This window comes from Sceloporus occidentalis, unplaced genomic scaffold (genome assembly GCF_023333645.1).
Source record: "Sceloporus occidentalis isolate IW3139 unplaced genomic scaffold, rSceOcc1.0.p SCAF_4, whole genome shotgun sequence".
In the NCBI taxonomy this organism is placed as follows: Eukaryota; Metazoa; Chordata; class Lepidosauria; order Squamata; family Phrynosomatidae; genus Sceloporus; species Sceloporus occidentalis.
Window position 1 is genome coordinate 134,876,249 of NW_028316984.1, and position 27,737 is coordinate 134,903,985.

Here is a 27,737-nt window from a genome sequence, read left to right on the forward strand (position 1 = left end):
GAGCTGGTTGAACTGTTCAGAAAGTCTTGTCTGCAAATCAACATTTAAAAGCATGTACTTGATTTCTTTGGAGTTGTAAAATAGTAATAGTAGTAGTAGTAATAATAATAATAATAATAATAATAATGCTTTATTTATATAGCGCTGTAGATTTGCACAGCACTGTACATACAAACAATAAAATAGATCAGAGTAAACCTACCCATGAGGTACAATCTAAGAAATAATAGTATAATACATATAAATAACACATAACAATATAGGAAAGGGTTCAATAAAAAAGGCAACAAATTAAAAACGTCAAATAGCAAATAATAGTCACGCAATGCCTGGGAACGCTTCTCTGAATAGGATGGTCTTCAACTCAGTTTTGAAACTAGTTAAAGAAGTGATGGCCCATGCTTGTGGGGGAAGGAGAAAGAAAGTATACTACTAATTAATTAAAAATACCCTCACAAGCTTAATGGTAAAATTTTAAAAGGCTACGCCTCTCCCCATACAATCCGCCCCACACTCTCAGAACTACTGGGAAATGCTTACTTGAATATCCTAAGACGAGATTGGCATCAACTCGCCAAAAAGCATTTTCATCTGCAGCTCCCACATACTGGAACAAGCTTCCGGAGGAGATAAGGCTTAGTTCCTCTTTAGATGCCTTTAAGAAAGACCCATCTTTTCCGGTTAGCATATCCTTCTGACTCCCTGTAGAAATTATTCCTTGTTGAAAGATGCTCTTTATGACTGACAGATGTTATTAATGTTCTTATTTGTGATTTTAAGGATGCTTGTTTAATTATATATGCACTCGCGGTTTTACTTATTTTGTATTTGATGTATTGTGCAATTGTATTTGGTGGTCTTGTGAACCGCTTTGATCACTGCGGAAAGGCGGTATATAAATAAAGTTTTTATTTATTATTATTATTATTATATCTTCTCTGAAGATGCCAGCCACAGATGCTGGTGAAACGTCAGGAAGAAACTCTTCTAGAACATGGCCACATAGCCTGAAAAAAACACAAAAAACTACTATATCTATGTTTCCTAGTGCTGCACTAAAAGACTGACTTGGGTGCATTGCTTATTTTCATTCTAGACACTGCTTGCACTAATGTTTGGTCCTTTGTAAAGACACATCTTCAGTTTATAATTCAGTTGTGCCTTCATGGCAGTTTTCACTGACATGTGAAAAATGGTAATGTAAATCAAGCCTTAATATATTTTTTAATGATCCAGGAAAAAAACTGTCAGATCATCTTGGATATAACATTTATCATTTATGCTTTACATAACACCTTTGATTAATATGATGACAAGATTACATCACAGTATGTGTTTCATCTGCAAAATCTAATGACATAAAGCAGGTGACAAATCCAGAAATGTTTAACTATTCTGTGAAGCTAGGGGAAAGAGAGAAGTGATAGGAAAACAATTGTCTTTACCATTAATAAGATAAACATCCTTTCTCTTTGTAATGTACCGAAAGACTGAGAGCCTAGCAAACAAATCAATAATTTCATGGTCCCAAATATTTCAGTTTTCTAGAATTGTTTTTCTTTTATATTTCAGCTCAAAGACATGTCATCACATATATGGAAGATGCAGTGAGTCAGCTTCTGGAAAGCAGAGAAGATATTAGTCAATATGGTATTGCCAGATTCTTCACTGAATAGTAAGTACTTGGGGAATATTGCAATAAGAGCAACATGAAAATCACTTCTCGATGCAGGCATCAAATGCCAGTTGAATCACTTAAGTGAACCATGAAGTCCAGCTCAGCTGCCTGTACAGTTTATCAAGGCTGTATCTGCACTGCAGAAATAATGCATTTTGATACCGCTTTAACTGCCATGGCTCAGTGTTATGGAATCCTGCGATTTGTAGCTTGCTCTGGCACCAAAGCTCACTGACAGAGAAGGCTAAATATTACAAATTACAAAGAAGGATAACTATTACACAACACTGCAAATCCCAGAATTCTGTAGCATTGAGCATGGCACTTAAAGTGGTATCAAACAAGCAGTTTTTGGTTGCTTTTACCGAAAGAAATATCCAGTCATGTCAGTAGTTAATACTTGATACAAAGTTAAATGTGTTTCAAAGGAGCTGAGTATAAAATAGTTCTCATCTAGTGAGGATAAATTAATAGACAAATTTTGTGGGCATTCAGGCTTAAATTCAATTCTATTCTTGCACCATTTTCTGGTTTTTTAAAAACACATTTTTTAATTTTTTAAAATAATAATGTTTAATTGTTTCAGTTAAAAATAAGAAAATATAAAGCAAACAAACAACAAATTCAAAGAATTTTTTTTTACAACCACATCAATACTAATTATTCTTTCTCCCTTTTCCTATTTTCCTTGCCCCACTCATCCAATTATTCCTTATCCTTTCTCTCTTACACTACTCCTCTTCTTCTTCTTTCTCAATCTGCCCTTCCCTTTTAGCCATTTTGTTCTTCCATTCCAATCTTTCTCTCCTTCCTTACTTTCGTTTTCTTTCGCCTAACTACAGTCGGCCCTTCTTATACATGGATTTTTATACACGGATTCAAGCATACACGGTTTGAAAATGTTCCAAAAAAGTATAAATTTACCTTGATTTTCCATTTTTTATACGGGACACCATTTTGCTATGTCATTATATTTAATGGGACTTGAGCATACACGGATTTTGTTATACACGGGGGATCTTGGAACCAAACCCCAGCGTATAACAAGGGTCCACTGTACCTTCTTCTTACTTATACCTACTCCTCTTTCTCAATATACACTCACCTTCAGCTACATACCTATCCCTCATAATCCATTCCCACATCAATTCTTCTTTTTATCCACTTAAAAGAAATTCAGAATATAATAACATACTAAACCTACATACTAAACATTCATTCCAACTTCCTCGCTATTAATCCTTCTTTCTGTACATATATATTGACTTTTATTTATTTTTTCTTTCCTTCTCTCCATTAATATAATTCATAATATAACCTTCCATTATACTTATTTTATTCATAAATCTTTTATAATTTCATCATTGACTTGTTTAGTTCACATATCTATAGCTTTACCTTGGTATCAACCTATTTCTCTGTTTCAAATTCAGAATTGCTATTTCCCCCATTACTCTCTTATAAATTCAGTAACTTTCTCCCAATCCTTGTTGAATTTTTCTAGAGAGTTTCCCTTTAATAAACAAGTTAGGTTACCCATTTCAATAATATTGTAAAGTTTCCAAAGCCAATCTTCTTTACTTGGAATTTCTTTTACTTTCCATTTTTGTGCAAACAGGACTCTGGCAATGGTAATCATATAAAATAGGATTTCCTCAATTTTTTTTTCAATTTGGTCTTCAAATATTCCCAATAAATAAATTTCTGGTTTCAGTTCTAATTTATTACCAATTATCCCACTAATTAAATCGTTAATCATTCTCCAATATTTTTTAGCATGTTTACTCGTCCCCCAACAGTGGAAGAGGGTTCCTACAGATTCACCGCACTGCTAGCATCTACTATTACAATTTTTATATATTTTAGCCAATTTGCTAGGGCTAAGATACCATTGATAAAACATTTTATATCAGTTTTCTTTCAGGTTTGGGATATTGTATATTTCAAACACTTCTGCCAAATTCTTTCCCACTGTGTTTTGTACACCACTTTCCTTTATATACATATATGGGTACTGAGAAGAAAATGACATGTTTTTAGATAAATGCATAGTCTGAATGATAACTGTGCTGTGATCTGCATTTTAAACCAGAAAGTGTGAATTAGGCTGTTGTGCTTAAAAATGTGGGCCAAAGTTCTCTCCCACCTCTAGTTTCAGCTTTGTTTAGGGGCGAAACAGACCACCTCAAAGGGATGACTTGAAGCTGCCCCTGAGAAAGCTGGATTGAGGCTGTGGCAACTGCACACAGCCACCCCAATCTGCCTTTTTGCTAGCCTAAAAAGAAGTGGCAAATTGCCACTCTTTTTTGAGCCAGGAAAAAGCCAGCTTTTCCTGCCCTGCTGCGGTTTTATGGCTCTCCTGTAGTGTCCAGCTCTAAATGCTGCACCATTGGAGCACCTGGAAGCTGGCCCACATCTAGGCAGCTGGGTGACTCCCGAGCATATTGTGGGCATGTGGCATCTAAATGCAACAACAACAACAACAACAATAATAAAAATTATTTATATTTTCCTGCCTCTCCCAGGTGGATCAAGGTGGGATTACAACCCAACAATAACATACAAGAATAAAACATATAATTTTCAAGCATTAAAACAATTAAAAACAGTACAGTCAACCAATTACAAGATATAATATTCTGACCCTGAATAGAAGAGTGAATTATGTCTTTACAGAAGATTGGGTGGATAGGCTTGCCAGAAGAGATCCTTCTTAACTGCCCTCTTGAAATCCTCTAAGGAGGTAATAAGATAGATCTCTTCCAGGAGGTTGTTTCATAGTTTAGGAGCCACTGAAGTAAAGGTTCTTTGAGAAGTTGAAACCAGTCTGGATGGATGTACTTCCAACAGATTTTTCCCGCACATTCTGAGAGTGCGGGGCGATTATACAGGGAGAGGCGTTCCTTTAAGTAACTCGGGCCAAAGCCATGTAGGGCTTTATAGGTGATAACCAACATCTTGTATTGCGCCCGAAAGCTGATAGGTAGCCAATGAAGATCTTTCAAGGTAGGTGTTATATGGTCAAATTTCGAAGAACCAGTGACTAATCTGGCTACTGCGTTTTGTACTAATTGAAGCTTCAGAACTTGGTACAAGGGTAGCCCCATATAGAGCGCATTACAGAAATCAAGGTGAGAGATTACCAGTGCATGTACCACTGCTTCAAGGTCCTTTCGGTCCAGGTAGGGATGCAGTTGGCACATCAACCGAAGTTGATACCAAGCACTCCTGGCTGTTGCATCTACTTGAGATGTCAATTGTAGTGATGAGTCCAGGAGTACTCCCAAACTGCGAACATCGTCCTTTAGGGGAAGTGTGACCCTGTCCAGGACAGGTTGACTAATTTCCTTCCCAGGACCTAGGGAACCTATCGCTAGTACCTCCGTTTGCTCTGGATTCAACCTCCTATGCCTCCAAGCTGCTGGGCAGCTGGTGTTTAGAGCCGGTCTGTTTCGCCCCTTAGTTGGTTCCAATAAGATAGTGATTAATATCAATAAATGGGTCTTATTTAAAAATGGCAAATCAGTCATTATGATTAGATGACTGCAGTTCTCCCTGTGACAGAGAGAAGATTAATTTCTGGGTTTTGCATCAATGTGCGTTCAATTTCCCCCCAACATCTCCCCATTTTCAGTGGTTGTAAAATCAATTCACTGTGGACTTCCCATTATCCTCTCCCACTCACTTTTCCTTTTCCATTTCTTTTCTTTTGCTTTGCTTTTCTAGAGTCAGAGAGAGATCATTGGATTCATTGCACTGTAGCTGTTTGAGTTTACAGTATGAACTATTTATTGTTTCTGTGCTGAACGTCGCTTATCATCATCAAACCTTTTAAATTGCTTCAGTTATTAACATTATGCCTGCAGCTCTTGTCCCTGTTGTAGCTTACCCACTGGCACAATTATCACTTAACAATACAAAAGTTAAAAATGGACCCAGTGGATAATTTTTGTTTGTGTGAGGAAGCACTGCCTGTTTTGATGTATTATTTCCATGTTAGTTGCCAGATTATAGACACAATATATACATTTCTTTAAATACAGTTGTGAAAAATTTGACATTTGGTCATAATTCTTCTAGTCCTTTATTTTGCCTTTTTCTTCCATGTCTAATTTGATATCTAACAGGTGTTGGATTGAGAACAGGTGTTGGATTGAGAATTATATCAATAACCACAGTGAAGGAAAGTTACTTTGTGGAAAACTGCAGGAGTTTCAAGAATCTGTGTTAGTGTGAATGAAAAAGCAGGGAGGTTCAGGACAGGATCCTGGCATGGAAAAAAAGTAACAAAGCAAGAAGTAATCTTGTTGGAAAGTTTGGAAAGCTCAGCAACAGCAATAGTAGTGGTTGGCTTGATGCCAAATATGTGTTTGAGAAGTGTTTTACACATGATGTTTTTTGTATGCCTTGAAGTCACCTGTTGACTTATGACAGCCCCATGAATTTCATAGGATTTTCTTAGGCAAAGAATACTTAGGTGGTTTACCATTCCCGTCCTCTGAAATGTAGTGTAGTACTGTACTTGGTATTTCTTGTTGGTCCTACGTTCCCACATCCAAATGCACCAGACCTGACTCTGCTTCTAAGATCAAACAGGATCTGGTGCATTCAAGGTATTTACACCCTGAAAAATGTTTTTATACATGGAATTAATATCTATACATGCATTCTTATTAACTGTACGTGTGTGTAATACTAATGTGTTTTGTATAATCTAGTCTGTCATTCCTGTGTGTGTGTGTGTGTGGTGTCCAATTAGCAACACACAGAATTCTACAGAATTGCCATTACAATGGCAGCCAATGCCAATCTCAACTCTTTTCTATGCATTAAGTTGATAATACATGCCAGGAGTTCTGTCTTTGATCAGCATGGTTTGGAGCAAATTGTAGTTAATGTCATGGCCAGTTCATGTGAAATCGTTGACGAAGATATACATCAACCGACATAGCTGTGATGGACTTCTACAATCATAGTTACCTCTGCCAATGTTACTTCTCAAAAACCTACTACTTAAGCCAGGCAATGCCCCAAGAAAAGGGTTTCTGAGGCTCTGCAAATAAAGGTGCTGGGAAATTAAGACTGCAGTGCTGTCTCAGCCATGGGACAAGCCAGACATTTGGAGATACCTCTGTGGGGTCATATTGCAACTGTTTGTCTCAATGTGTCCTACAAACGAGAGAGTGCTGCAGTCATAATTTTACATGATCTACAATATCTATACACCATTGTTTGGGGTTCTGCCTGGCTTAAGAGGTAAGTTTCTGTTGCCATGTTTGGTCATTGAGGATGGTAAATGTGAATCTCAGGAGTTAAAAAAAAGGTCCCGCTTACAGTCTTGTAAATATTGAACAAGATGCCAGTCATGGTTTGCAACTGTTGTAGTACTGTAGCATGTTAAGCTGAAAAATGCAGTTTCCTAGGTGAGACAGTATGGGAATTTAGTTTATTAGAGGCATCCCAGAAGGATTGCTCATACTATAAATGAAGGACCGAAGGAACTGTGTGTTTGTGTGTGTGCGTTATATGAAAGTCCAAGTATGCCTATATCTATTCTGTTTATTTTTCCGTGTGTGTGCAGTCATATTCTTCTGTCTTCTTTTCTTTTATTGTATAATAAATACCTTCTAAACTTGGTTCTGTTTTGGAATTTAATGATTCAGGTCCCATTCCTAGATGGCTTACATGTGTGGACAGGAGAAAACAATATAGTCTGGTCAGTGTGTGTGTGTGTGCGTGCGTGTGTGTGTGTGTAAAAGAGTGCCTTGTCCTCCAGGTTGCGCAGCATGGATGGAATTTGACCTGTTATATCTGCACCCATGCTGAATTGCAGTTTTGGAATTGGAAACAACTGAAATCAATTCCATTTTTATGTACCTTCCGTCCACAAAACCTCATTGTACTTTGTATCCTTCTAATTTACTAATACATTTGGGGAAGTAAGTTCTCTCAATCCCACCATCTTTCCTGACACATTTGGTGGGAGATGGCCTACATGGCTGTTCTTATACTCTGGAATTCCCTTCCTTCAGAGGTTAGGTCAGTGTCCTCTTTGCTATTTTTCTGCTCTCAAGTGAAGGCTTCTTTTCCAGCAGGCATTAAAGAAATGGCTGTTTTATATAATGGTTTTTCTATTTTGATGTGGTAGTGTTTTTATTTTGTGCTTTTAAATTAATATTTTCTACGGTTTTAATAATACAGACAGTTTAGTATTATTTTTAATAGTAACCTTTTGCATGTTTTTCACTATATTTGGTTTAACTTGTACACTTTTATTATGTAAATTGCCTTGAGTCCCATTTTGGGGGGAAAGACCGTATGTAAATAAAGTGATTGATTGGCACTTTTGGAAGAAATTCCTAAAGCAAGAGTTTGGAGAATAAAGAAAAGTCAGTGTTGTTTATTTCTTCTGGTTTTAGTTATTCTCCAGCTTGTAGCCATCATAGAGACACATCTCAGTTAACAAAGCATCTGACAAGAAGTTCATTTTTAGTCTTTTTACACCAACCCACCTCCTCTTTCCACCTACCAGCATTGGTATGGTGAAAGAGGGCTAGAGAAACACAGACTTTTGGTGTCATGTTGCAGCAGCACGTCTGTAGTAAACAGTGCAATAAAGGTTGCACAGGGAAAGAATATAACTGAGGTATATCTGTATTTCCAATTTTCCCTATACTAAACATGAGGAGGAAGGAAACATGAGTAGGTGGAGGTCTTCTGTATAAAGGAGGATGAAGAATATGCCATGATGTTGGATTTTAACCCTAACCAACATAGACAGTGAGATTGTAGCTCAGTAACATCCAGAGGACTACATTTCCCTTTGTAGGAGTAAAATGCTATTTTCATAATAAGGCTGTAGATGAAAAAACTTGGTGTTCTCCTGGTGACTTTTTTTGTTTGATTTCTACCAAATTCTTCTTTACCTTCTTTCGTGTTTTTGAAACCTTGGTATCTGCTAGGGTTTGGTTCTAGGACCCCCCATGGATACCCAAATGTATGAATCCTCAAGTCCCATTTATACAGTTGTGTAGTAAAATGGTGTACCTGGTATAAAGCGGCAAAATCAACGTTTGCTTTTGTGAATTTTTTTGGGGAGGGGGGTATTTTCAGGCCCTGGATGATTGAATCCATAGATGCAGATTCCGTGGATACGAAGGGCTTGACTGTAATGTTTAACTGGACTTTGTTCCAAAATTTTTGAATTTATACCCTGTTTTGTGTCCCTGGTCAAAAGAAACACAAAGTAGAAAGTAATTAAATAACCACTGTACTTTGCGGTATACTAATCTTTAACTCTTATCTATTCTTCATCTTTCAGAAACTGATTTTTTTTTTTTTTTTTGGAAAAAATAGAAAAAACAAAAACATTGAATTGACTTCCAATTGTTGGCACTTTGATTTGTGTTTTATTCCAAATATTTAAGATGTATAGCCTTTTATGCTCTTCCTAGATCTGAGGGATTTCATATTGAGGCAATTCAAAAGGAACAAATAGCCTTAATGAAACAGATTTTGTTTTTGGAAGGATAGGAATTTTCTCTTGACTCCTTAATCCTTAATGTAGGTATGACAATGTGAAGACTATGGTGAATACCTTAAAGAATTAAGTGTTCCTAAAACCAGGCTGCAATGGCTCAACATGAATAACAGATAATTGCAAGAATGATGTATTTGTCTTCAGGTCAATAGGGGTAAGGGAGGTCACAGCTTGTGAAAAATGACAGTATTGGGGAATGCCATGCTGTGTGTGGCACAGGTGGCCATTTGTGTACTGAACATTGCTGGCATTCCTGACATTCCACATTGTTTCCCAGTAAAATCTTCCATCCAAGCAAAGATATGAAGCAGAGAATCCTTTAAATGTCTTTTGTGCAATGGGAGCAAATGGCAAGTCATGCAAAGTCTATATTTTTCTCCACATTTTTTAAAACCTAAAGCAGCCCAGAGAAATGCAGTTAAATAAAAGATGAGGGGCATGGTAGGGGGACAGCTGAACTTTTCCCCAACTAGTTGCTTTGTTCAGTATAATTAGACCTCTTTGTGCAACTGTTCAATCATATGGCATAGTAAGGGATGTGAGTAAGCTTTGGTATGCCTGTGTCTTCTTCTGCTTGGGTGAAAAAGCAACTCGGAGAATATGGTTTCTCCTTCAGCTCACAGCTTGCCCAGGCTGAATCCTGGAATTCTGCAGGTTTGTTTATATGACCCAAAAATCCAGGTATGTGGAGGCACATAGATGCTCAGTGACTTCCACTTGGAATGCCTAAAGAAACCATGGAACATCCTCTTTGTGGTGTACAAATTTACCAAATAATTACCAAAAGAATATCAAATAATTACCAAAGAATTTGGTAATAAAAAGGGGCTTTCAGATCTCAGAAGATCTTTTGTGGCTCCAGTGGAGAACTGAAATGTTACGGTCTCCTTTCAGCCTTTGTGCTGGGGACTGTGGTGGGAGTGAGGACTCACATTTTTGCCTGCATAAAAACACTCTGATTTAACATCCAAAATTACAAGATACAGATCCCTGCAGGCTTTTGTGACTCACTTTTGTTTCTCCTGTGTTGTTTTTTGGCCATCTTTGCCTGATGAAGATGTCAGTGAGCTTCAGATGCTAGTTTTCAGCTTTCTGGCTGGCTTAATAAAAGTATTACTAATGTATATTTTCGATTTTCTTTACTGGCCAGTGTGAATAGTCCTGCAAATTTAACCAATATGCCATTTGAGCCTTGGGATAGAAAAGAAACTAATATTAACCAAAATTTTAATGGATTTATCGAGGTAGAACCTGCTAAATGCTAAGCCTAGCTATTTTTAGCTTTCCTATCATTGGCAAGAAATCATGAGAATGTTTCTTTCACCTTCCCCAAATGATGATATGCGACTAAATGTATGTGTTTGAAAATGCCGTCAGATATACTTCAGACAATGGACAAAATGTGTGAAAAATGTAAATGTTAGCAAAATTGCAAACCAAAATATGAACATATTTGGGTTTGAGATTTGCAACCCAATAATAATAATGATAATAATAATTGTATTTTGTATTTTCATCTATGTTGTATCTTGCTTTGACCCTTGGGCAGAGGTGGGTAAGAAATAATAATAATAATAATAATAATAATAATAATAATAATAATAATAATAATAATATTTCTGCTCTACATACGATATTGTCTCCATACAAATTGAACAGATAGAGTGATGAAATGCAGGGTGGCCTGCCCCTGGGAACCATTCTGTTTTTCCATATTCTATTCTTATAGTAGCCTCTTTTCCTAAGTACAGATTTCTCATCAGGGCTATCAAATGTTGTGGGACTCCCATGTCTTTAAGATCATTCCATAGCTTTTCATGTTAAAGCGCTTGCTATAGTCTATAAAGCATGTGCTGTTTTTTTTTTCTTCTTTTTTGGAATTCTTTGGCTCGCTTTGTGTTTGTGACCTGAGTGTATGGGGTGGATTATACGGGAGGAGGCGATCCCATCAGTAACCTGGACCCCAAACCACATGGGGCTTTAAAGGTAATAACCAAAACTATGTACTTTACCTAAAAACTAACTGGAAACCAGTAGAATAATTTTAATATTGGTGTGGTGTATTCAAGTCTTTTACTCCAAGTCACACATCAAGTCTCAAGTCAAGTGTCAGGTCTTTGCAAGATACTTTCAAATCAAGTCTGAAGTCAAGTCTGAAAGTCAATTTTAATTTAAAAATAAAAAGGAGGCAAGATACATTTCTCAGAGCGGAACAGCAAATGTATTATTCAGTGGGCTTGTGGCAGGGGTTGAGGTCTGCTTGACAGTCTATCCCCAGTACACACATTGGAGGAGCCTTTTAAAGCTTTTCAAAAACTTTAGAAGGATCCTCCTACCTCAAACTCATTGCCTAATGCATTTGTTGTTCACCTCTGAGAAATGCGCCCCATGGTTTGGGAGTGGGTCTTGCCTGCTGCTCAAAGTGAATGACGCCAGCAAGTCACTTGCTAAAAATAAAAAGGTTGTAAGTCCAGTTAGTGTGTCATTTATTGCTGAGTTGAGTCATTGAAGCAACTTGGGTCCTAGTCAGTTGGCTCACATTTATGTCACTGTGATATGCTCACTCCTAGATCTACCGCTGATCAATCCGTCTGCCATGTTTTCAACTAATTGAATTTCCAAATTTAGTACAAAGGTAGGTCAGTGTACAGTGCATTTTAACAAAGGAACTCGGACGGCATGAGAATGCTAGTTGGACCCTGAGAAATGCAATGAATATTCAACTGACAAAATTTAATATCCCTGTTTGAATCACATTCAAGCATTTATTTTGTCATTGCTTGTCCTTGAAGATGTTGCGGATCTCTTCCGAACAAGCCTTAGAATAAGCATCAATTGCATCTTCTTTAAGGTTACATTTAATAATTTCTAAGTATAGTGATCTTGTACTGATGAAAGCATTCCCTTAAAATCTCCAGTGTCAGCCTCCTTTCCCAGCTTTGTAGTTCTTGATCTGATGGGCCTCTGTTTTGGTCTGTGTGTTTTTGAGTCTGATCAAACAAACCTATGGCTGTTTTTGTAAATATGAAGCCAGCATAGAACATGAGTGAACGATTGCCAGTGTGCTCAGATTTTATAGATCAAAAGTTTTTGAAAATGGGATTGTATTTCTCTGACACTCTTGAAGAGAGGATATGGAATTCCAGAAGGGTTTTCTATTCATTCTATTAACTGAATGCTCCCTAGTGCCTCTTTAAAAACCAGTGCAGAAGAACACTTTTTCAGGTGTTGCTACTATAATTTTCCTTTTGTGAGTTGTAGCTGGACATGTCATTATCCAAAAGGGTAAATGGACTAAATAATAATAATAATAATAATAATAATAATTCTTATGCACATTTCCCTATGGATTGAGATGAGGACCAACAACAGGTTAAAAAAGTAAAAAATAGATGCATAACATACCTCCTCCAGGCATTCATTGAGAGAAGACACATTATCCTTAGCTGAGCCTATTTTTGAAGAGTGTCTTCAGCATACTGATAGCATCCATGGGATCTGCCATTCAAGCTTGGTGTGACAGGGAGGCACATCAGGTTCAGTATAAGTCTGGCACCGTGGCAGCTTGAGTCCTGTATTATTTTCCTAACTAACAAAAGAGTTTACCAGAAAAGAAAGCTCTCTTCTCCTTTTGGGGCATCCATGGCAGATGACCATAATGAAGTACTTGATTGGGAGATGTGGCTACCCAAAGGGCCAATGGGTTTTACTGCTTTATTCGTAAAACTGGAACTCTAAAAAATTATTCTGGATGTTGTAAACCCAAAAAAATTGATGGTCAATTAAGGGGGGGGGGTGTCAGTTTTCACCAGCAGGCCACACTTGGTTCATTGATAGCAAACTGGAAGTCATATCCCATTTTGGCAAGTTTGTGGAAACATTGCAACTTTTAAGAATCCAGTTTCTTCACCTCTGGAAGGAAAATTATCTCTTTATATTTTTATTTTTCACATTTTTTAGGAAATGTAACATCTTCAATGAAGGTACAATGAAATATTACCTGCCCAAACACACACCCCTTTTTAGAAGAAATAGCAAAATGTTTGTGCATCTTTTTCTGATCAAAAAGATTGTTCTGGGATTTCTTAATTTCTGTCAGATTATTTTGCAAAAAGGCTGTTTTCAACAAGGTGGGGGTTAGGGGATAATTTCAGAGTAAAAATAGTAAATTGTGGTGATTGCAGACTCTTCCGGCCTGTGATTGAGCCACCAGACAGCAAGCTGGAGAATAGCCCCAGGGCTAGAGAGTCTGTTTTTTCTCTTCCTCAAGCCCATTCAGAACAATTTTGAGATTACGGTTCAGATTTTCATTATCTTCTGAGCTTCTTAATATCTTTTAAAATATTTGCATCCTGTAGCTCTCATCCCCCTGTCCAAGACCTTCTCTGTATTTTCTTTCTTCCTTTGAGCCTTTTTATCAGTGCATTTTTAAATTTATCTCCCTCATTACTCCTCCTCTAGGCCTCAGCATTGTCCCTGCTCCAGTGAGGAGATGACACTGTTATCTCACAAACACTGGCTGTCTACAACAAGCTGTGTGACAGGTGTGAAGCTACTGCTGTCACCAACCTGGCTGTGAAGTGATCCTTTCAGATAGAAGCGTCCACTGGGATTCTGTGTTGCAGATTCCTGACAGGTCTTCAGTGATAGCTAGGTTTCCTTGCTCCCAGGAGCGTTGGGAAGGAACATTAACTAACAAAGGCTTGCCTTGATATCCCAATGATTTGTTGAATGAAAGAAGTGATGGGACATACTCTCCAGAAATTGTGGATAATGTTGCATCAGATGGATTCTGTAGCAGATCCTCCAGTTTGCTTAAGGAGCTTTGCACTTTCTGAGAGGTCACAAATATACATGTCTCTGCACATGTACACACAATCAATGTTTCTGAGGGCTTGATGCTGTGACATGTTTGAGATGTGAGCAATTTTTAAAAGACAATTCATAGTCAGGCCCCTCTTGCTGCCTTTCCCTCATTATCTATGCCTGCATTCTGCTATACTAACTTGCTTACCAAGATGATTCTGTTCAGGTCCGGAGCACTGTTCGTATGCTTGTTGGGCCTGTTGTTGTTTTGTTGTTGTTTGTCTCCAAGTAATTTTGGCTTATGATAACCCTTAAGCATGATTGACTATCATAGAGTTGACAAGTTTCTGCAGAGGATGATTTGCCATTGCTATACTCTGAGGCTGGGAGAGTGTGACTTGCCCAAGCTCACCTAGTGTTTGTTTTTTTTTAAAATGTTCTAGCAGGGAGTAAGCTCCTGTTCTCCAGAGTCTTAGTTCAACACCCAGACCACTGCACCATGCTGGCTCTCCCAACCACTTGTGTGCTTGATGTCACGTTCATGCTACCCTTTCCCTCCTTTTATATCCATACAGTAGTGTACCTAATATATTGGACAGTTACTGTGGATCATTTTTAACACCTCCCTCTCTGCAACAAAATTATTTTCTGTAATAATAATGAAATGAAATGAATAATAATAATGTACAAAAAACCGCATAGATTGTGAAAATACTTTTTTATTGAATGTATTTATATATACCATTGTGTCAGTAAAAACAAACAAACTGTAGTCCTGCTTTGCACTTTATTCCTTGCCTTTCTTTAATAGTCGATCTAAGTCTTTGCTATTTTTGGTAGCATTGTAGAAGGTTTAGGCCTGTTTAGGACTTGGATGGGAGACCACCAATAAATACCAGGGGTTGTAGTCTTTATTTTCAGCAGAATTGACAAAACCACCTCTGAATATTCTTTGCCTAAGAAAACCCTATGAAATTCATGGGGTTGCCATTAGCTGACAGGTGACTTGAAGGCAGGCACATACACAGTGGGATGTCATCTCTATATCATGAGGTTTCCTCCTCCAATTTTCACACCTCCTTCCTCCAGGTCTAATTCACCTTTTGTGTAGCATGCATATCAATTTGATTTCATGATAAAATGTAGTCTTGCCCATTGCAGACTGTTTTGCTTCACTTGATTCAGACTTGACGGTGGTCTCTTGTCCTGTATAAGACAAGACCAGGGCAATAAAAAAATGGTGTGGTATACCCATTTTATTAGGATTGATCTGTAGTTTTGCATGAGCTGCGTAACCAAATGCTTTGCTATAATCTATAAAGCACAGGAAGATTTTCTTCTGAACTTCTTTGATGTGCTCCATTTTCCAATGTATGTTTGCTTTATGATCCCTGGTTCTTTTTCCCTTTCTGAACCCAGTTTGGATGTTAGTCTTTCTTCTTCTTCTTTTTTTAGCATCACTTTCTTGCACTGGAGAAAAATACAATGTCCTAGAAGTTACTGCAGTTGCTAGTGTCCCCTTTCTTGGGGACTGGAATGTGTATCAAATGTTTCTAGTCTGTCAGCCATTGCTTTGTTTTCCATATTTGTTGGCAGATTTTAGTTAGAATTTCAGTGGATTCTATCTCTGTAGCTTGAAGCAGCTCTTTCCTTTCCTGACTCACTGTGTGTGCACATGCCTTCAAGATGCCTGTTGACTTGTGGCGACCCCAAGAATTTCACAGGTTTTTGTTAAAGGAAAGGCTTTCTAGGCTTACTCAAGGCTTATTGAAGGAAATTCCAAAGGGAAACGGAAAGAGGGGAGGAATTCAGCTCTCCTTGAGGCAAGTTGTGAGTGTCTGCTATTCAGTTTTCACGTTCCTTGCAGCTGAGCCCTTCTTCCTTTTCTTAGCACCTCAAGGAGGATGGGGGAAGTAAGGAACTACCATTGCACCCCCTTCTGTTTTGCACCTGTTGTGGAGTGCACCCTCATCCAACTTTTCCTCCACCATTGGATCAGTAGAAGCTGCCATATTCACCTCTCTTTTTGATATAAAGAAAAAGATTCATTTTTAGGAAATGCATCTTTTTTAAAAAAGGCACATTTATTTTACTAATAGCCCCGACTTGTAGCATACAATTGATGGTGTTCACTAAAAGTTTTATTCCTAGATATCCAATTGATTTCTATAGTGAACCTAGGATTCCACCATCATTTATGGAGTGTCAGAATAGTGCAGCAGTCATTGCTAAATTAGATAAACAAGAGCCAATTAGATTCTGTGTGTTGTGTCCAACCTGGTAGCTGCAGTTAGTGTATATTTTACATAGACTCTATTTTTTTTTGTCCACAAACTGAAGTCCAGCTCCAAATTTGGGACCTGGTTGAGAGGAAATATTCCGGTGAAGATTAAGGAAACAGGCTACAGAATTGTGTCCAATCTCACTCTGCCTCTCTTTCTCTTTCTCTATCTCTCAAATTGGTAATCCCTGTGCCTGGGGTCAACCTTATGGCAGGGCTGTTTCTGTCACTTTGCTCCGATATCATTCTTGTTGAACCAGTAAGAGCCAAAAGGTTTCAGTACCCTTGCAAATAGAAGACTCCACTACTTTTGCAAGTTCATCCATTGCCCAATATCTACTGTGACATGACATCAGAAGGCTTGTGGAATCGATCACATTATACTGACTGTCTTTCGGATTTGCTTGGTAAAATTGAGTTTCAGAGACATACAGAACAGAAGGGAAAAAATAGGAGAAAGAAGTAAGCAGGAATGCTACTATACTTCCAGACTTTCAGGTACTTCCATATCTTTATTTTTGTGTCTGCTAAGTTTATTTATTCCTTCCCCTCTGTATTTCATCTGAAAGTATTTCACTATCTTCCATCAACTGTAAGGTTGGAAGAGTGATTTATCCACAATTTTTTTTATTCTGATTGTACAGTTCTGTTTCCTTATAATTGATAGTCAGAGATGTTGATCTGCAACCACATTCTGTTCCTACTACAGTAATTGGGCCTTCCTTTCGGTTGGGGAAGTTCATCAAGGCTCTCACATAAATGTAGGCTAAAGCCCTGAGTGTTGACATCTTCTCAACAGTCTGCTCTTGGGAGCCACTTACTTATGCTCACTGAGCCAAAACTGGTATTCTGTGCCATCACTAGTTGGCATAGAAAAATACTATAGCATAAGACTTAATTGGCTTGTAAAATAGTTGCTGGGACATTCAGTCTGTGCTCTGTAATCTTGCCCTGCTCTGTGTTGAGCAGATGACATTAATTTGATATTGACATTTGTTTGTAACAGTTGAGATTTCCATTTCTTGAAACTGATGTCCTAAGAAAAATTCCTTCAAACTCCAGTGAGGGAGAGAATGAAGCAGGACTATTTCATGAGCCTTGTTTTGAGAGACGAGCAAATTTTAGCTCCTCCTCTTCTAAAAACTCCTTTTATTCTATTAAGTCAGTAATTATAGCAATTTTGTGACTAAGAACTATGCTTGAATTTACTTTTTTCCTCCCTTCTGTATCTGTTTTCCTTCTGTATTGCATCTTTTAGACTATAAATCTGAAAGCAGGGACTATTTCATTACTGACCTTTTTAAGATGCCATGGGAATCTTTTCAGCTGAAGAAAATGATAAAAAATGCTTTAAAGATGTGTGTGTGTATTAAAGGAAGCATTGCTGGTAAATGATTTCACAGTGATACACTCAGGACAGCAACCCTATGTGGGATAAAATAGGAGCTATGGAAAATTTAATGCACAACTTAAAAAACAAAACAATTTCAGTTTCAGGATTTCTTTGCCATGATTGTGATGTTTACTTCTTGAGTGAAAGTGTGGTGCAACCCTTACCTGAAATGGAATTTGCTGTTGAGAACTATGTTGGGATGATACATAATTAGGGTGGAGAGGACTATGATATTTATAGGTGGGTTAATTTGTTGTGTTCAAGCTGCAACCTGGTTTGGAGACTGCTTAACTTTCATTTCTAGGCTTTCTAGAATTCAGAGTTTGTGTTATGCTGGAAGATAATTTGTTTGTTTATGAAAACCTGTCTTTTCTTACCTAGAGTACTACTTAAAAGACTCTGGAATAGTTTTGTTCAGGAAGAATTTGACATTCCATTCTGTTGCTGCTGTACCACTCAGTTCCATATACTAAAGAACACCTCCAACATTGTAGGTAAATGTGGCTTTATTCCCGTAATGAATAAACTAAGAGGACATGCTGCTTTCCTCTCAAAACAAGAAAAATATGTGAACATATTGGAGATGCTTCATCAGGAAATTTATAGGATTGAATCCAGCTCTTTTGAGAAGCTAAATTTGTCTCCCAAATGTGTTATGGGCGTGTTACAGACTGCTGAGAAGCAGCGGTCTGGCTCTGCCTCTGCTTGCAGCGTCCGGGAACCGCAGCCTTTAAACGGCGCGGCTCCCGGACGCTGCAGAGAAGGAGCGTGGAAATCGTGCTCCTTCTCAGGCCCTGGAAGAGGCGCCACAAGTGCCAAAGGGTGCACTCATGGCGTCACTTCTGGTGCGCCACGTGCGGATGCAGAGCGTCCGCTACGTCAAAATGGCGGTGCCCGTATGAACAGGGCGCCACCATTTTGTACGGACTGAGTCCGTGATAGGGTAAGGGGCATCTAGAAGAGACGCCCCTTTTTCAAACTGGGACGTCCTCAGGACGTCCCTAATGGCGGTTTGTAACCCACCATGGTATCCTGGACAATAAGAAGTGTTAATCTTCTAAATGTGCAAAAATGTTCTGGATCTCATTTAGCTGCAAATTAGCAGGTGTTTCACTGGGCTTTTATACAATTCCTTGAAAACCATTATTTGTCCTACTTCGCAGCTAAGGATCCCAGTATAATTGAATGCATACAGTACAGTAAGCATCTGAAAGTGTGTGTCTGTTATTTTTAAATATTGGCTGGCATAAGTTGAAAGATTAATAGTCATTTATTAACAGCTGCCTCTAGTAGGCATAGATACAGTGGGACTTTGTGTCAGCAGTTGTATTGGCAATATGTCCTCCACATTTACAATAGAGAAGGTCAAAGATAGGATAATTTTATTTTCCACTTATTATAAAATACTATGATTGAACTTCTTAGCTCACCCGCAAGTGCATCTCTTGGCAAGAAGCTTGGCAAGGATCCAGATTGTTTTGTTGGGGGCAGATAGCTTTGACCTAAGGTTTAAAGACCTCTAAGGAAGGAGACTCCACTACACTCTGAGGGAGTTTGTTCTACTGTCGAACAGCCCTTACTGTCAGGAAATCCTTCCTAATGTTGAGGTGGAATCTCTTTTCCTGTAGCTTGCATCCATTGCTCCAGGTCCTAGTCTCTGGAGCACCTGAATTTGTTCCAAGAAGCCACAGGAGCCAGAGACAGAGTCTTTCCTCTAGAAAAGGCAGATAACCACTAACAAAGAGCCACACCTGCTCCAGCTGCCTAAATAGGCCAGCAGCAGGCCTTCAGGTGTGTCTGATCACAAACACGCTTCTCATAAAGCCTCTGTGATCTGCAAAGGTCCTCTTTTTCGGCTTGACGCTCCCTGAAGGTAGGCACACTTTGCAGATCCTCCTCTATGACCACAGTCTCGGCCCCAGGCCTGTGGAGAGGCCACAGATTCTGCTCCAGCAGAGCTAGGGCCAGCCTCAGGCTCCCCAATTACAGGTTCAGGTCCCAGGGGCTCTGCCTCATCCTCTGAGTCCTCTGAATCATCTTCCAGGCTGGACATGACAATCAGTAGCAATGGACTCCAAGCCCCCAGTCACCCTCATTCATCAGTTTTATGTATATGTGAAATACCTGATGACTGAGGGGTAAAAAAAAGAACTCTGAGGGACTCCACAGACCAGTGTCCAATTTGTTCAACAGTAATCCCCAGCACCATTTCTGTGCTCACCCATTTAGGAGCGAATGGAGCCACTGTAAAGCAGTGTCTCCAAGTCACATCTGAGAAAGGCAATTCAGAAGTATATCATGGCTGATACCAAATCCATTAAGAGGTTCAGCAGAACCAAGAGGGACACGCCTCCCCTGTCCAGTTCTTTGCGAAGACTATCCACCAAGACAACCAAAGCTATTAAATGCATGTATTGCAGCCACTCATTCACAAACCACAAGGTTGTGAGTTCAGTACCAGCCAGGGACTTGGAGTCAACTCAGCCTTGCATCCTTCTGTAGGTCGATAAAATTGTACCCAGCTTGTTGGGGGCAATTGGCTTATACATTGTTAACCACTTAGGAAGTGCTTAAGTGCACTGATAAGCAGTATAGAAATGTACTTGCTATTGCTATTGTTATCATCTTCATCCCAGCACGAGCCTGAAACCAAACTTGAAATAACACATAGGAAACCCATCTCATCCAGAAGTCCCTTGAGCTTGGAGCTGGGTATGTTTAGCCTGGAGAAGAGAAGATTAAGATGTGACATGATAGCCCTGTTTAAATATTTGAAGGGATATATTGAGGATAGAGCATTTCTTCCGCTCCAGAGAATAGGACCCAAAGCAATGGATTCAAACTACAGGAAAAGAGATTCCACCTCAACATTAGGAAGAATTTCCTGACAGTAAGAGTTATTTGACAGATGAACACGCTCCCTCGGAGTGTAGTGGAGTCTCCTTCTTTAGAAGTTTTAAACAGAGGCTGGATGGCCATCTCTCAGGAATGCTTTGATTGTGTATTCCTGCATTGCAAGGAGTTGGACTGGATGACCCTTGATATCTCTTCCGACTCTGTGCTTCTGTGATTACACAGACTGTTACCTTGTGCAAAATTTTTATTGGACACTGACTGATATTAATCCTGGGTAATATGATTCAGGAAGGGCTTTTATTTTTAACACAGAGGTCTTACAACTGCCTCTTTAAGACATTGGAAACCTGTCTTATTGTATAAAGGCATGGACCATACCCATCAGCTAGTTCCAGCCATAGCCTTTTTAAGTGCTGGGCAGATTGAGCACACATGTGTGATGGACATCTCAAGTTCTTATTTTTGTCATCCTTCCAAAAATCCTGTGAGATAAATCACTATTCTCAATCTAGAGATGAAGGACTCAACTGATTTCCATCTCAACAGGAGCTCTTCTTTGAACTTCTCTGTAATATTATGTTTTATGCATAATGTATACAATCAAGCGGTTGGCATCTCGGAAGTATGAGCTTTTAAGAGTTTGGGCAAAAAGGAAAATGGCATATTTGCAATGCTATGTAACTATGTGTATGTATGTATATACATTATTCATTTCAAATTACAGGATTGTGATTAGAGTTACTTAAAATGCAAATAATGATCCTCTATGGGATAAAAAGTAGACACTATTCTTTTTCCTTTTCATCCACTGATTCTCCTTTTAGAATGGATAGGAGACTACTCCAGTTTATCTGCACCCATTGGAGGCCCATGAGATGTTTAATGCTTATATATAATGTAAAAATTGCATGTAACATCCTGCTGAAGTACAGAACAATCGGCTAATTTGAGATGGCCTGTTTTGAAGAAAATCTTTTATCAATAGCAAGCTTGCTTTTCTGTTGTACAAAAGATGTTACATAGAAAACTGACTTTTTGTGCCCTTTTACCTCCAGGCTTCAGAAATTCAGAGGTCTCCCACACTTCATTTAGGCTGATCCATTTCAGATTGATGTGCAACGTAGCTAACATCAGCAACTGAAAATGAAAAAAATTATAAGCAAACAAGGAAGAAAAAATTAAAACCAAGATGAGAGTCAAGATCAGTAAATTCAACATTTGTCATGCTAAAGGCCTGTCGGGAAAAAATAGTCTTGTTGTTGCGTCAGAAAATCACCAAAGGGGTCTAGATAGATCTTCCATAACAGAGTTGTTCTGAAACTGACATACTAGAACACTCAAGGCTTGTTCCCACTTCCTTTTCTAACTGTGCATTAGGATTAGGAAACATGATGTATGTAAAAGATAAAAAAGGGGCAGAGGGGAGAGCAAATAATGGCCATAATCTTTGATCGGTATGTGAAGGAGTGTAATATTCCATGCACACAGTTCCACTCCAGCAGCTATTAGGACCTGAGATACTGGCATGACCATTTGGATGGGAAAGTTGGGGGAGTTGACTAGGGAGTACCTGTCCCAACTACAGTTGAGGAGTGTTTTGGGATGACAAACTAGTGCATAAATTTGTGATAAGCTAGTGAATAACTCCTTGCATAAGGAGCTATTCACTAGCTTCTCACAAATTTATAGTACCTAATGTTTACAGCAAAGTATATGCACTCATAATCTGGAATTACATGTGTGTGTGTGTGTGTGCTACCAACAGGATTCCAGCTAATATGTTTTTCAGGGTGTGCTTTTACACTTTTTTTAAAGGTAACACCTAAAAATGTAAAATCTAAATGTCATAAACAGGAGTTTGAAAACTCATTTATCATGCATGTACACTTCTCAGAGAACTGGGATTGCCCGAGGTACTATGTTGAGATATATGATGGCAGATTGTCTTTTGTTGCTGTTGACCCAATTTAAAACTCCTCTGTTTTGTGTTAATTGTTATTCTTATTGTTATTTAGTCATAGAATATTCAGATGCTTATATTCAGCTGGGTGTCTGGGTATCTATTGAACTACATGTTCCTGTTATTTGAACACTGAACATTATCTTAATATCTTGCTTTGTTGGCTTTCTGGCTAGTGTGCCCATAATTAAATTCAGAATGGACACATAAAGGAGTGGAATTCATAACAGAGCCTGTCATTGAGTAATACAACTCCCCTCCCCCCCATTCATGAAATAATTTGTAAAAAATCTTCAACTAAAAATGGAAATTCCTTTCAAACTGTGGTAATCCTATCACTATAAAACATACATTGTAAAATACTGAAGGCTGATTGCAATATTATACCTTTTCCTTGTGCATAAACACTTGTGAAAACTGTCACATTGGAATGTAGAATCCACATGGGTTTTCCAGAAAGAGTCCATAAACATGAGGATCCTAGTTTGCTTGCTCACAGACCTTTCTTCCATATGGATTTTACATCTTAATATACTATTTTAATATGCATTTGTCAGTGGAAGAAAAATGTTAACAGAGTCTACCCTTGGGAGATCTGTTCAGCTGTGTTGCATTACAAAATGGTGGTGATGGAGAATCATAACAGATTGTAACCTATCTTGTGGCTACTTTTACACCTGTAAAAGAATTCAAATTTACTATATCTTTGGGTCATTTGTGTGAAAGAAAACAGAGATATTGTACAAGTACAGTATCACTGTTAAAAGTCTTCCCCCTGGCCCCTGAAAGAGCATCAGACATGGAATATAATCTCTCACCCCATCCAAGTCTGTAAATTCGTTATAGCTAAGGAAAATTGAGGTATGAGGCTATATGTGCCTCAACTTGCTTTTCCCAGCATTCTGTCCTATAGTCAGTGAAGCATGGAAAGAAGGGTTAAATGTCACTGTGACTTGGGCTGTAGTGGCACTTATTGAAAACCAGGGCAAGTTGATACTCTTGGGAAGTGTAATGTAATGTAATTTTGGTCCTGTTTTCCCAGAACTATCAGTGATTAGAAGGTGATCTAATAATCTTCCATTGTTCTGCACAAGAAGTTTTCAGCTCCAATATTCATGCGGAAGACTGGATGTCTTTGCCAGTTACACAGCATTACAATGATGTGGTCTATATGGAATAGAACATAGCACTTGAAAACACTAATTCTTAACTGTTGATGTATTGCTGGGAACTTCTCTTTCCTTTTCCTTGAGCTATCTCCAAGCATTTCTCCATGGCTACTTAGCCTTTTATATGATAGGCCTGCTATCTTCAGCATACTGGATTTCCCAACTCATAACTCTAAAATGCTTTATTTCAGAGTAGAAAGGATGCACTATATGTGGCCTATTATATCCATATCAGCTTGCTTATCCTTTTCAAACAGCCATTGTCTTTTAATAGGCCTCTGCCTGGCAGGGGGAACTCTTAATTCCTGCCACATAAGAATGGCCAGCTTGAATTACAGCAAGCTGTACTATGCAACTTTGATCAAAAGACCTCTGTTGTTTTTTTAAAAAAAGTCTCTTTCTTTCTTCTTGTTCTTTGTTTCTTTCTCTCTTTTGTTTTTAAATATAGTGGCCCAATAATTCAACGCAGAAAAAACAGTGCATGTTTTGATTGGAGGGATCAGGCTATAAACTAACTGACCTAGTTCTCTGTTGCATCTCTTGACCTAATATAGGAATGGCAGGAACAAAAATAAAAAGGGGACCATCAGCAGTCACTTGCACTGTTGTTTGTAGCTCTGAATGTTGGGAAAATGGCACATCTCATTTCCAGAAGTCATAACTTCATTAGAACAGTATCTATCAAACTGGAAGCATGGGACTCAAGCAGTGAGGCATAAATACTGTTGCATGTCTCCTTGATGATAGACCTCTGTATATGCACAGATTAGAGTTATGTATTCCACTAATATTATAACAAGACAGCAGTGAAGTCATACAGGTGTCCCCCATCTTTTGATGCTTTGCTTTCTGACAACTTGCTCTTTTGACCTTTCTGAATTATACCCAGAATCCATAGAGTGAACTTGTGGTCTGCTCTTTCAACCATATATTGAATTAATGGGTTCTGATTATATAGTACTGTAATTTAAAAGGGTCAAAAGACCAGAGGTGGGGGCTCTACTGGGTGGACTCTACCTTTCCAATGCGCGCGCACACGCACACACACGCACACACACACGCACACACTATCTAGGAAATAGCCCGAAGAGTAAAGTCTGATGGATGTTTTGCACCCTTTCTGCTGTCTCTTCTGTCTTGTCCACAGAAGGGTGGAGGATGCTGCTCCTACTAGATGGCAGCAGGAGGGAATTTTGAGGAATTGCTGCATCAGAGCCCTCATGTTTTCCCACTAAAAGGAAGGGGGATAACTTTGCCCAGTCCTTCACCAAGGAGTTGACAATGACAACCATCACACTCTGTTCTTTTTTGAATCAGGAGGGTGGAAACCTTTTCCCTGAGGTACTGCTGAATAAATAGGCTCATTATTCTTCCTCCTCTCCTCACTTCACCCTGGTGCTGATGCTAGGAAAGAGTCAACTAGTTTGTGTTAAACATAAAATCAATAAATTTGGTTAAATTGATCTGTGGAATTTTTCTCACCTTTTGTATTTGTACAAGTTGTTGGTATTTATTCTCATATAATCAGATTCCTTTTCAAGAAAGCACTTACTTCTCAAGGCTGCTTAATACAGTGGACCCTATGAGGTTTGGTTCCAAGACATACACATCCCTACAGGAAACCAAAATCCGTAAACGTGAGACATTAAAATGGTGTCCCTTATATAAAATGGTGAAATCAAGGTTTGCTTTTGGGATTTTTTTTTTTTTAAAAAATCAAGCTGTGGATGGGTGGATCCATGAATGTAGAATCTATGGATATGGTGGACAAACTGTATGTTCCTTCACTCCTGCACAGTGCAGTCTGTATATCCTGCTCCCCCCCCCAACAGCAGTTACACCAAATGGAGAGCTGATAACATGGCAGAGAAAACAACTCACTGTTTGTGTGTTTCTTATATCAAGGTTATCTCCTTGTCAGGAAATAAATCATGTATGATGTGACCCTCACTTTAATGAAAATTCTTGCAAACTGAAGAGCCAGATGCACTTCACATTCCCTGCTGCCTCTTTGATAAGGGGACACATCCTGTAAATTAGTTCAGTGCTTTACTTTGGAGCCAAAATTACTATCCTCCAAGGAAAGTGGCCTAGAAGATCTTTCCAAATGCTTGGCCTTCTCTTGTAGTCTTAGGTCAATAACCAATGACTGGTTTTTATCTGGATGTTACCGCAGCATCACAGAACTTTTACAACTTATGTTAAAATCCAAAGATTTAAGGGGAGTACTTGAAGGTTACTGAGGTTTGGCTGATTGCTTAAATGTAATTAGACAATGGCAGAGAAAGCTTTACTAAGAGAACGTTCTGTTTTCAGAGAAGCAGCACCTGAGCACTAGTGATCCCCACACATGTTCATCAAATAAAGAACATTGGTTTCATTATGGCAGAGTCCTCCATCATTTTACTTTATTCATGTGTGTAGAGCAAGTATGCTGCAAGGCACATCTTTCCCACTCCTTGGCACTCTAAGAAGATTCCTGTCTTGTTTGCCTTCTGTCGAGCATGTAAGGGCAAGGTCTCTGAGCACAGAATTATTTTGCTGATACCCGCAGTGCTCTAAAAGCCTTTTCACAATTTTCAGAATTAGCCTGGATCTTGTCTCCTGTCCCTCCCTCTGGCTCCTATCACTGTGATGTGAAAGGCAACTATTGCTATTGAAGGGAGTGCCCATCAACCCAGTGAAACCTTTGAGTGAAATGCAAGTGCTTGAAGTATATTAGAGTACTAATGAGGGCTTTAGTTTTAATTGCTAGTGCAAGTAGACATGTTGGGAACTGTGTCCATGGTAACTTCAGCTTAATGTTCTAATTTGCCTGTCTCCCCTGAGAGGCTATGGGGAGGACAAAGCAATGGAAAGTCTCTTGCTTCACCAAGAAGATTTGACAACTGTGTAGTGGCTGTCATTCTTAACATGTAAAGGGATGCACCTGTTGGCTATGTTAATGGAACAGATTTGTTCTGCTTAAAGAAACCCCTCTTCTGTTTTTCTCTATACTAGTTGTAAAGTAATCGGTCTTTGAAGCACTGCTTAGGATGAAAATGCACAACCAGTTACTAGGATTCAGTGTCTGGTGCACCTGAAGAAGTGGATTGATAGTCACAAAAACTTATGCTAAAATATAGATCAGCTTTAAAGTTGCTGCTAGATTCCTTCCTCCATCCCCCCCCCCCCTTTTCCAGGTTTCAATGTAGTCAATGTAGTTTTAAAGAAATTCCAGAAAATACTTCTTTATAGAAAAATAATGTATTCCTTGCATGGTGAATATTATCGAAAATGTTGAAATACCTTCTTAACATGATGAATATGCGCTTTTATTGTTAGAATATAAACAATGAGCTACTCAACTCATTGAAGTCTTATTGTGTGCAGTGGGATACATTAAATTCTCCGTTTTTATTGTTTATATAACCCCCTCGCTTTTGTCCAAAAGCCCTGGTGGCGCAGTAGTTAAATGCCTGTACTGCAGCCGTTCACTCAAAACCACAAGGTTGCGAGTTCAAGACCAGCAAAAGGGCCCAAGCTCGACTCAGGCTTGCATCCTTCCGAGGTCGCTAAAACGAGTACCCAGACTGTTGGGGGCAAATTAGCTTACTTGCTAATTAGCTTACTTGCTGTTCACCGCTATGATCTTTGGAATAGTGGTATATAAATAAAACAAATTAAAAATTAATTAATTGTTCGTATCTGATGCAGTCAAATGGCCAGACACTGACATCTCTTAATATCCTAACATTGTATTGCGTCAGATCATTTTAGGTCAAATGGTACTCCTGGAGGCTCAGGTATTTTTATAGTGCTCTTTTCGTAGAAAAGGAATTGGGAACATGGGGCTTGCCAAGTGTTGTTTGCCTGCCAGTCCCATAATCTCCAACCATTGTCTGTGCAGGTTGATAGGAGTTGTAGTTCAATAACATGTTCTCCATATGTTCTCCATCCCTGTTCTAGGCTAGAGATAGTAGGTAGGCTAATGCCTTCTGTATGTTTTGGATTATAGCTAGCACAATTGCTGGTGTTAAACTATTGCTGTTTTATGGCAGTTGCAGTAAAAAAA

General features: G+C 38.7%; 1 protein-coding gene across 4 annotated transcripts in view; it reads left to right on the forward strand.

Moving 5' to 3' along the window:
• CSTPP1 (centriolar satellite-associated tubulin polyglutamylase complex regulator 1) overlaps window positions 1-27,737 on the forward strand; it is a 198,590-nt gene that overhangs the window by 21,128 nt on the left and 149,725 nt on the right. For all 4 annotated transcript variants that reach the window (XM_089521578.1, XM_089521579.1, XM_089521577.1 and 1 more), the window contains exon 2: window positions 1,573-1,675. In XM_089521578.1, the coding sequence (XP_089377704.1) occupies window positions 1,573-1,675 (103 nt within the window). The remainder of the gene's footprint in view (window positions 1-1,572; window positions 1,676-27,737) is intronic.